General features: G+C 33.0%; 1 protein-coding gene across 2 annotated transcripts in view; it reads right to left on the bottom strand.

Annotated features, from left to right (window-relative positions):
• The window catches only part of LOC130453298 (bestrophin-2), a 102,937-nt gene that overhangs the window by 9,689 nt on the left and 80,889 nt on the right, over positions 1–12,359 (bottom strand). For both annotated transcript variants that reach the window (XM_056792955.1, XM_056792956.1), the window contains 4 exons: positions 9,491–9,625; positions 9,332–9,439; positions 2,793–3,029; positions 1,462–1,720 (listed from right to left, as the gene is read on the bottom strand). In XM_056792955.1, the coding sequence (XP_056648933.1) occupies positions 1,462–1,720; positions 2,793–3,029; positions 9,332–9,439; positions 9,491–9,625 (739 nt within the window). The remainder of the gene's footprint in view (positions 1–1,461; positions 1,721–2,792; positions 3,030–9,331; positions 9,440–9,490; positions 9,626–12,359) is intronic.

The raw sequence follows: 12,359 nt of genomic DNA, 5'->3' as shown, positions 1-12,359 counted from the left end.
ATAAAGCATAAGCATATGAAGATAAGGTTCAAAAGGATCTACTAATCTAACTTTTGTAGGACTATATGGCAGAGAGACTTGATAATATCAACACTATAATGCCTTCGAAAGGCTAAGATAAAAGTAAATATAAAAGAGCACATCGAGAGGCGTTAAAGTAAAAAGGGGAATCAGACAGGGGTTTGTCCTTTCGCCGGCTCTATTTAATTTATAATCGGAATATATGATCACCAAGGATTTAGATGATAGAGAAGATCGCAGTATAGCTTTGAGAATCAATTATGCAAAAATAGAAACAATATACTGGTGATAGTGTTTCGTTAATAGCAACTCTAGAAGACTTACAGTAAATATTTAGTAAAATAGTAAAGAATATGGGCTAGCATTAAACAAATATAGAACAAATTTATGCTGATATGTAAAAGTAATGAAAATCTGTAGTCATGATGTGGTGGTTGAATCCGTGAGGCGGTACTTATATTGAAATAACAAAACGCATCACCAAAGAAAGAAATACAATAATGATAAAGCTGATTAGTGTGAGGATAAAGTTGAAGATATGGTGAAATACTATGTATCATCAGAGCACGTAATGCATGCGTGAGGTATGTCCCCTAGTTCGATACAAATTGCAAAAATTTGAAACTATTTCTTTAATCGTAGCGGTTCAAATTATTGTTTTAATGTGAGAAAATTGTCTCCAAGATCCAGACTTCTACTAATCATCATTCCGTGACGTGACATGACGTGAAGTGGTCATGCATACAGCGAGACCAAAATCAATTTCAGTATTTCCGAGCTAGATGCGTCATTTAACACCTTTTGGGAGGTTTTGGTAATTGGCTAATTAGAGAATGAAAAGTTGTGGGAAGAAAACGATAGGGAGTAGATCACATTCGTATCTAAATCTATTATTTAGACCGGCGATTTTCAAAATTCAGTTACCTCGATGATTTCCAACCTTTAGAATTGAGATAACTTTTAAAAAAGACTGGCTGTTGGTGAACCTGTTGAGAATTTTGCTCTGTAACTCCAGAATAGTGAATATTTCGCTTAGGTTTTACGGAGGTGGTTACGATGCCAGTTGGTTGTCAATATTTCTCTCAATACGTTTTTCTGTTTTGTTGAGCAAAGGTAAATTTGAGTTAGTGCAAGTTTTCATTTCTAAGTTTGGCAAAAACGCAATTATTTCGGCGGATGTAGAAATTTCAAAATGAAAATTATGAACTTTTAACCATATATATAATTCAGTGGATTGTATTTGTGGTGTATAAACTAACCTAAAAAATCTGAGATTCAATAGAAGAATTTAGTAACCATTATCCAAGTTTTGTTGTATTCTTTACGACTATTAAAAAACAGATACAAAACTGTATATGGTGTGAATTCACAGTATTTTTAAGAAAAAGTATTTTTTAGATGAAATATTTTGCAATTGGGGAAAATAGGTTTAATCCTTACTTAGCGGTTTCAAGTTTCTGGCTCTTGTAGATTTTCTTCCTACTAGCCGATCATATATAGACATTTTCTGTGGTTGGATACCTGGCAGTTGACCATTTTCAGGATTAATATCTATAGAATAACCCCTATGTCTACCAAAAAGACCTCCCGAGGAATATGTGGTTGAAGCTGATCGAATGGACCCCATGCCAGTTCTGGAAATCTGCCTAGAAAACCAGTTGCTTTTTCTTCTTTCTACTATTGGAGTGTCAACACTTTCCTGTTAAGAAAACATTTGGTATGAAAGTTAGAATGAGGATTAATGAATTAAAATGACATCTATCAATGTTAAAATTTCCACAGCAAAAACAATCTTCGTTGAAATAAAGTTTGTGTTTGCACATTATAAATATTTGAAGCGATAGTACAGCTGTTGTATAAATACAAAGGTCCCTTATTTTTTCATTCAAATGCTATTGAGTACAAAATTAGTTTTGTTTCAAATATTGATATAGTAATAATAAGAGTTTGCAAATTTACATTGTTCGCAAAAATGTATTTCCAATCAATTGCGGATACAAGGAAAGGTCTCAAAGATTCTAAAGTAGACTTTACAGAATTAATCGCAATAAAAATCAAATTCTGTTTAAAATGATTAATATCAGCCCACTGCCACAATAGTTGGGGAAGAGCACGCCACTGAAGCCTTTATTTTATGTTTGATGGAGTGTGAGAGGAACTTTTTATTATGAATTCTTTGCCATCAATCAAACATTACAAGTGATGTGTACAGTGCATAATTCGTACTAGTTTTACGGGAAAAAAGTCGGATACTGCAAGAACCATAGTGGAAAAGCGTGGACAAGCTACATCAGTTGGTATGGGAAGTTCTCACGTAACCTCTACATATATCGCTCCATCCAATATCCATTTGTTCCGTCCCTTTCAAAATTTCTTAGGAAACATTCCAATAAAGTGACTTTTGTGTCAAAATCACAAGAACGCTTTGTTTAATTCAACTAAATTATTTGAAAAATGTATTAGGAAATGACATCAATCATTACAACACGACATATTCCACAATTAATTGTCAAGATAGGAATTAAAAGTATACTGAGTGAAGTGATAGACGACTAATGATCCTAAGCTGAAAGTTTTTTCGAATATAATTGCAATCAAGCTCGATTTGGATTTATCCCAAATATCCCAATATCTTGGCGTGATGGACGAATTCTTATTTTATGCAAAAAATACTATGGAGAATCAAATAATTGTAAGCTATCTGATTAATCTACACTTTAGTTATTGGCTGTATTATTATGATAATGCACCTGATAGTTTTTAATACTTACGTAATCTGCATACATATCTTCTGGAATTAGAGATTTCTTTGGAGTGATTAGATTAGCGTATACTGCATCTTGAGCTTTAATTTTGTAATGTTCTGCAGAGCCTTTGGGTTCTTCTCTTCGGTAATGCTCTGACGCTACTGTATAAGGCAGCTCTTTTGGTACTATATCTTCCCAGTATTGATCTTTCAATAATTCTGGATGTTCTTCGTGCATTTCATCGACTATCATGTACGAGGCCTGAAATCAATAAGATTTTTTGTATTTTAGTCGAATATTAGTAGTATCGATTATTTTCAAAGAACATCCCGTATTTCAGTGGATTCCAGGGAACATTAACCAATCTCTAATATGTCAGTAAACCAAGTATTGAAAGATCTGTATGAAACGTAACAGTTCCTTTGACATGCCAAAATCGCTCATAAGTTAATCAATTCCTTTAAATGATTAATCCTTACATATTTATTAGGAGAAATAATTCGATTTCTAATTCCATTTCCTTTAATACTCGTGCCAGAAACTAAAAATAACGTAAATGTGACAAATTTCAGTTGCCAACAATGCTCATGACGAGTATTAGTTACAATATCTAATATGAATCGATTAGTATTATGGATAGACGTTTGCTTTTGTTTTCTACTGATAGATTAAATTTAAATCAATTTGATATTATCAGCTACTATGGTGCATACCGATAGTTCAAGTTAAACGAGATTAAACTTTAATCTACGGTGCATACGGCCATAATAAGTCTATCTACGAGGATGGTCCCAGAAGTAGTTGGCTTCACAAAGAAAACACAAAGATTTTTGGAAAAAATATATTTATTTTCCAACGTAATCTCCTTTTAGCTCCATACATCTTTTCTCGGCGTTGTTCAATAAGTTCGATACCATTTTTATGATAAGAATCGCCAAGCTCCTCAAAATAGCCATTCAAAATTGAACAATATTTGCCCACCGAGCCATTTTTTCAAGTCTGGGAACAGAAAATAATCCGAAGGGGCTAAAACTAGCGAATAAAATGCGAACTCTAATTAATTAATTTTCGCCTTTGCAATAACGGATGTGGGAGCTGGTACATTGTCTTGATAAAACAACACTTCCTCGTTAGCCAAATACGGCTGTTTTTGCTTGATTTATTCGCTCAAACGTTGCAATAAGTTCGCATAATTCTCACTGTTGATAGTTTTTCCTTTTTCAAGATAGTCAATAAAAATTATTCCATGCGCATCCCAAAGCACCAACGAATGGCTTTGCCTGCAGATTGAACGGTTTTCATTGTTTCGATTGTTTTTTTGTTTGGGTTTTGAAGTGATGAACCCACGTTTTATCCATGGTTATGAAACGGCGCAAAGATAGGGCTTTATTTCTGTGAAACATTGCTAAACACTCGATGGAAACATCGTCTTAACGCCGTTTTTGTTCCATTGTGAGCAAACGCGTCGCCTATCTTGCGCACAACTTTCTCATGTCCAAATTTTCAGTCAATATGCAATGTACCGCACTCTTTGAAATGCCTTCTATATCTACTGGCTCGCGCACTTTCAGCGAAGACAATCATTTAGTACCGCTTTGTGGATTTTCTTCATCATTTCTGGAGACGTCACCTCATTTGGTCGACCACTGCGATGCTGGTCTTCGCAAGTCGTACGGTCTCGTTTAAACTCTGCTACCCAATATTTTACTGTTGATAACGAAGCATCTAGTTTAGTTTTAATATAGGTTGGTCTAAGGCCTTTCTATCACATTCCGAGTTCACATATTCACTAAAGCCGGTCACTATTTATAGCTGTGAAACAAATACTACATGGCGTCTTCAAACTTGAAACATATATTGTATGGATTGTGTACTTTTTAATACAGTGGTATTTTTAAAGCAATTACCACCATCTCTATGTCAGGCCAGGTACTTCTCGGACCATCTTTGAATAGCTTGTTTTGGAAACAGTTCATTATCAAGTCTTAATAAATTTTAAATATAAAATTATTACTTTTGTTTCTCAATCTTATTGATGTTATTAAGAGATTGATTACCAAATAACGATGTTTTATTCATTTTATTAAATAAATCTTTTCTATAAACTACATAAAACCAAGGAGATTGAAGAAAATGAATATTAATTAGAGTAGCAACCTATCCGTAAATCTATATACGTTATTAATATCACCGATAAGCGAATTTTTAATTTTATACGGTGTAAAACAAGGTAAAATAAAAGTATAGATAATCAGGTATGAGATTGTTGGTAAGACGTGCCACTCGAGGTCAGTCATCTGTTTTCCTCTTTCTCCCCTTAGTGATATTGTCTGTAGTAAGGCAACATGTTTACACGTCTGAAATGATACAGCTCGGAAATGATTGTTTTTAATATAGTTTCTTACTCATTTTATTTCCAATGTAAATTTTAATAGGAATGTCAAATATATTGTCTATTTCTTGAACAATAGTGGATCTGTTATGTGATCACCAAGAAACAAAATATTAATTTCATGTGCTCTCGTCTGTTTTATTTATCAGACTGCCCTTCTAAATAAGACACGTTTACACGTAATTTTTGAAATGCCATCGAAAAAAATAATGGAAAGCATATATACATAGGGTGATGGATTAGTCTGATAAAGAACAGTACCTTGTTTGTCTTTTGAGATATCAACTTGAAAATTTGAGCGATTCAAGCCATTATTAGTATTCACAATTCAAAATTGTATACAATCTTAAAAGGTGTTCCAGAATACTGTACCATATCAAAGTTACAGTTTTTTAAATTAAAACCCTGTATTTTATTGCACATTTGGAATCAGCTGGACTTTCCTATTACAATAATATAGGGTTGTGATACGTTCTATGGGATATTTAGAAAGTTATATCCAATTTCTATAAAATCGTAACAAGTTAAAACTCTGTACAATGTAAGAGAAATTCAAGATTGAAAATCTGTTGCAGCCAAAGTACTCGAATAGTAATAAAAATTTATTACTATTCTACTTAAGAATTATTTATTTCCTTGATATTCATTGAAACTTATACAGGGAGAATCAAAATAGTAATACATCATTTTCTCGGTTTTTCAAATAAATCACCGCGTAATTTATGGGGACAGGCATAAGAGCATGATATAGACCCTTTAACTGAATTTGATGCGCAATTGTTAATATATAATTTTATATATAACATTATACTCTATCCATTTCTGTCCTTTCTCTCCACTCAGTTATTCCTTTTCTTCTCAAATCAGATGTTACCTCTCCTATCCATTTCTTTTTCGGTCTGCCTTTTCTTCAAATTCATACGTCCCAATCACTATTTGCGTAATATTAGGCTCGTTATGTATTTCTTTCATCGCAGCGTTTTGTCTTCTTCTCCATGACTCATTGTTTAATTTCACACCCCTCAGTATTTTTCCATGTACTTTCCCCTCCCACACTTCTATTTTTTCAGCACACTTTTTGATAAGCATCCAGGACTCACATCCATACAGTACAGTCGGTCTGATCATTGTTTTGTACAATTTAATCTTTGTTGCTTTGTTCCTTGTCGCATTTCCATGTACGAGATTTCCTTTTTGCTATTAACTCTGAGGCCAAATCTTTTTGATTTCTTTTCAAACTTTGTGTCTATCTCTGTCGCAATCATAAGAGTCTATTAATGCGTAATAGCGGGCATTGGTCTATTCGTGTGGCATGGTAGTCTATAAAAAACACAGGAGGCATAATACTAGATACATTGTTATGAAATATTTTTATTTTTAAAATATTTGTCAATTAAAACGGTCTTCATTGTGGACAAAATAAAAAAAATGATAATACAAATACAAAATAATACAAAGTTTCATCGTGCTTAACTACAACAATGTTTTATATTGATTAAACCATATGATTTTATTGGTATTTTTAAATAGGGTTATGGTTTTTTGCTGACGCAAATTATAGCAAATAGTTTGTTATAAATGCTTATTTCTAGTCGTATCAATAACAATATATATACGCAGTGTCAAATGTACGATCAAAATAAACGATCACAAAAACTAATTGTTTTTATAACCTTCATTATTGCAGTTTGCTATAATTAAAGAACAATAGGATAATAAAAAATATATTTTAAATTAATATTTTTCCAAAGCACTCACCTTTATTCTAGAAAAATTATCATATGTCCCATTATATTTATGTGCAATTAAATGTGTGGTTACTATTCAATCAATTTTGTTGCTATGTCATACAATGGACAAATTAGGCCTTACACGATAAAATCAATAATAAAAACAATGTTATAAGGAAAAGGAATTTAAGAAAATTGAGCTTAAATGTAATTACTGCTACTGCTACTAAAAAAGGGAGAAACACAAATACATGTATAATATATAAGGAAAGGGTTTATGATGTTGCGCTGGTTTTTAGGTACTTTCTTTTGTTTTTTTTTATGGGATAGATTCCCATTTAAGTTTTTACGATGGGTCCAGTATATGCCTAGACTTGAGTCAAGTATGTACAACTCTGGCCCTAGCTTGGAAGCAATTATTGGCGGATTGGATTTGGTGGAGCTCTATGATGATGTCCCACGCTTGGTTTGTAAGCCTGGATCAGGCCTGAATGCCTAGATAAACCCAAGACTGGTCTGCAGCCCTGGATCAGGTTGGTTACTTATAATAATAGATTTGTGATATATTTTTAATACAATTATAGTTTTGTGACAAATTTCTATTCTCGCGCTCTACTAATTAATGTACATAAAAATATTAGTTCCATAATTAAACATACAAAGAAATGATACTATATTTTATTATTCTATTTTTAATTTTCTTTTATGTATAAAAGAATTTTAATCATAAAGAATTATTACTTTTAATGTTAAGATATCTTTTGTGGATAAGATATTGGAACAAAACTTTATATAGTTATTCAGAGTTCTGGCTGACTATAGATAGCCGGGGTCAGGTTATCCAGAGTTCAGCCTGTCTTGGGTGACTATAGGATGGCCGAGGTCGGGTTAGTCAGGATTATGCCAAGCCTGGCTCACTATAGAATGGCCGAGGTCGGGTTATCCAAAGTTCTGTCCGGCTTGGGTGACCATAGGATCGCCGAGGTCGAGTTAGTCAGAATTCTGTCAAGCCTGGTTACTCAGAGTTCATCGACGCTTGGCTGAGGGGGCTAAGTTACCCAGACTTCAACCAGGCTTGGGCCATTATTGGTTTGCCAAGGCCGGGTGTTCCAGCGTTGGCCCAAGCTAAGTCCCGTCGTTCAAAGCTGGGGGCTCCTACATGGGTTAGAGTTTCCAGTTGCTAAATACGATAAAGATATTTATAATTTTATTATTTCCGGAATAGCCTCCCTCATAAGGGTGTCAGACTTCATTATAGAAGGACCAACCTTATGTAGCAGTATGTTAAATTGTTGCTTGGATATTCTCATGCGGTTTCTATATTCCTCGAGGTCTTCAATTAGCCAGTTTATTTAACAACATACAAGGAAACTCAAGTATTTCTACGAGCTAACCATCTCCTTATCCATATACGCTTCTTTTTCTTCTGTTCACTTTCTATTACTTTACTAATTTCCTCGCATAATACAACTATATACTCTTTTTAGACTGATCTAAAACATTTTCGTTCAATGTACACCATTTTCATTCAGTGACTAAACAGAGCGAGCTAAAATGTCGCGTAGACAAATACTAAATGGTAAGTAATTAAATTTGGTAATTGGCTTTAGTTACTATCCCCATGTAAATTCGCATTAAAAGTTTTATATGGAACTAAATTTTGGTCACTGTTACCTTTATAGGATTCTCTATTCAAGTGCTATAGATGTTTTATAAGAGCAACGAAAACTTTTCGCGAAGAAATGATTGGTTCCAATGTTTTATAAAATAAGTAATCGAAACATAACCGTTACCATTATAACACAAAGAATGTTAGTTGGGTTGAGTAGACTGTTACAGTCGTAGTGCGAGATGCAAAGCCCGAAAAAATCATTTGTAGGTACGTTAGGGATGCTCTTTAACTTCCAAAACACGATGATAATGTGCAATAAGTAAACAAATTCATTGGTATAACCAGGCTCTAATAATTCTGTAAGTAAGTTAGGTTAGGTTAGGTTATGTAAGTATGGGCGAAAAAAGAGGTTTCAAAATTTGCTAACGTTTTGAATTTGAATAATACAAGTACAACTACCATAGAAAGTAATATGTTGGGTAAAGAATATCCAATATCAATATATATGTCGACAAAACATATATATTAATTTTTTTCTAGTAGATGTAGGTAAAATATAGTATTCTATTCGCGAGTAATATCTATTACTTTTCAAATGAATTACAATAATAGTTATGCTCATGATGCAAAAATCATCGTCACCAGTAATTATTCACTCTTTGAATAATATAATGTTTTGTGTAACACCAACAGATTTTGAGGAATATATAATATAAAAATCCCATGACATCCAAGTAGCGTTAGAATTTGTATTGCGTCGGCCATAATGATAAGCAATAGACAATATCATAGCGATGTAATTAGAAAAAATAATTTGAATGATTATTACCTTGATATGTCTATCAATTAGCCAATTTAGTTCGATGTCATCGTCGTCTTCTCCGAATGGGTTAATTAATACTTCGGCAACTTTCAACCAGCCTATGTAGAAACAAAACTGAAAAAAATTATTATTATTGGCTCATAATTTTACATTAGGCAAACTTACTTGTATTGAAGTGAAAAACGGAAAATACATATCAACATGTTCGTATTTTCCAGTCACCGATTTCTCCGCATAAGGAACAAATTGTCTGCCTAAGAGAGCTGCTATAAAATATACATATAGGGCCAAAGAAACTACCTGCAACAGACAATTTTTCCTAATAAATTTGTTTTACTAGGCTATAGGACTAAGCTTATTGAGACAGAAAAAACTCATTCACTATAAATAATATCGCAGTGGATGGATGAGAAAAAAAATTAATTAACTGCAGAAATAATCCCCAGAATTAGTAATATGATTATCTTAAAAAGGTTTCAGTTAGTACTCAGTCACTTAAAATCAACAACGTAGAATTAATTTCAATAAAGGGGGAGATACTCTTTTCTCATAGGGTTTCATTCAGGGCACTTTCATATCAACAATAAACAGAGGTAGAGCACGTATAGGTTATTTTATTTTAAGTGACTGTTATCCTATAAGGCTGACCGAAAATAATAGACAATTAGTTTGCGGTTTTCTCCGCATCCACTTAAACAATATGCCCACCTTGTAAGATCCCAACAAGCTCCTGACACAAGTTCATTATTAGTAACAGGAGCAAACTCCAGGTATACACATTTAATTTGTCTTATTTATAAACTATTTATAAATACACAGATATAAAGATACATAAAAAACAATATATATATGTATAGATATGGCGGCAGTTCCTTGAAAAATACTAATATTTGTTTGGCAGCGATCAATAGTTTCTTAGTGAATTTGTAAAAATTTGGTATTCGTTATATGATACAATACTTTTATTTAAAAGGCGTTAGCCCAACCAATATAAAAGCTGAACTAGATTATAATATGGGCGAGACTGCTCCTTCGTTATCAACACTAAAATATTGGGTAGCAGAACGTACGACCTGCGAAGACCAGCATCGCAGTGGTCGACCAAATGAGATGACGAAGCTAGAAATATTGAAGAAAATCCTCAAAGCGGTACTATATGATCGTCGACTGAAAATGCGCGAACTAGCAGATATAGTAGACATTTCAAAAAGTCCGGTACATCGTGTATTAAGTGAAAATTTGAACATGAGAAAGCTGTGCACAAGATGGATGCCGCGTTTGCTCACAATGGAACAAAAACAGCGTCGTGATGATGTACTTCTGGAACCAATTTTTTGAACACGTTATTTACTATCTTCTTAGCATCAGGCGATAAATGTTATTCTTTTCTTGAAGGTCCTCGACTTGAACGTACCATTTTTTGCACCTGTAGTTAATATCTTCGGGAACCAGCACGTTTTCGAGATTTATCATTTACATACATTTTTATGGTTGAAACATTATTTAAATAGCAAACTTTACAAATAATTGTACAGTTCGGGATTTTAATCATAAAATGAAAAATAAAAAAAATATATATAAATATTTACCTAACCAAGTGAACACACTGTTTATACTATCACTACACCAACATTCACAATTACATTGTGTGACGTGCGTGTCGATAACCAAGTTATCGTCTTCAGATAGTGAAGATAGTTTACCTTCAGTCTCTGAAGACTAGTGATGAAAAATCTCGTTCTGGTCTAGCATCCGCAATCAGCTGATAGGTAATACATATAAGATTATGATTTCCGAAAAGCAGTAATAATAAAAATAAGTAGAATACAACGAAAAAAATATTTTCGTATTAAGTGGAAATGAAAACAATTAATATTATTAATGCAGCCGTTTAGTAAATTTAGGGTTCTAATTTGAGGAATCATTTCCAGCCCTTGTAATGCAATTTGCAATTAAGAAAGTATTTTGGTATCATCAGTTGTTATTTTCAGTTTCTTTTGAAGACTAAGGTCATAGGTAAATCAAATGTAAATACTTTTATACAAATTATTATGATCTTTAGCATAAAAAACGAGTAAGACGTTTCTGGGAAACGAAACGTTTGATCATAATTCACAAGCATAATTTAAAGTTATTTTGCATAAACAAAAAACTGGCAGTAATTTGGTCTTTTTCCATTACACGAGACAACAATTACAATCATCGTTAACTGACGTGTAATTACAGCTTATTTTCACTAAAAATAATTCAGTTCTGACGTATTTTAACCGGTTTGAATATAGGTTGAAATTAATAATACACTAGAACGGTGATTTTTTTCTGGGAAATATTGATAAAAATCAATCTATGATTGCGTTTTGTATCATTGAAATAACAGATCTTTCAGTTGTAGTTTGGAAGTTATTATTTGAAGTGAAAAGCAAAGGCTCGCTTATTGTGTATTTTATTCCTTTTTTTCCTATACCAAAAATATCAATATCAGTAAAAAAAGTAGTGATTCCAATATAATTAAATGTATACACTAAATTCAAAAATATATTATTATCTAAAAATTTCCCTGAATGGTATTAGAAAATAAATAAAACAGAAGATACAAATCAAACACTTTGTTCTACAAACTAATCGCCATTGTACACAACACACATTTGACAACGTTCATAAAACTACTAAAAACTGCCCTTTTTAGGATATCTTTCATGAAGGAAAACCCGGAAAGAATACAAATCGTCCCGAGTTGGGACAGTACGGTGGACAATCAAGAGCATTTACGCTACGCTAAGCCAAGAATTGGCGCTCGTGGATTTTAGAGTGACCAAACGGATTTTTGTACAGTGCCCACTGCTTATTCCTGCCAGATGCGTCTTTTCAAAACTTCCTTGTAGATTTCGGCTTTGATTCAAAGGATCAAATTCCCGATGAATGTTTTCTTCGTAGTCAAATAAGGCGATCAACATTGTTTTGTCCTTGAATCTTTTACAGAAATACTTTTTGACTCGCGACACATTAATTGTTGCTTGGAATCCGGAACGATCAT

Source organism: Diorhabda sublineata, chromosome 2, assembly GCF_026230105.1.
Source record: "Diorhabda sublineata isolate icDioSubl1.1 chromosome 2, icDioSubl1.1, whole genome shotgun sequence".
Taxonomy (NCBI): domain Eukaryota; kingdom Metazoa; phylum Arthropoda; class Insecta; order Coleoptera; family Chrysomelidae; genus Diorhabda; species Diorhabda sublineata.
This window is presented reverse-complemented; position numbering and strand designations above follow the sequence as displayed.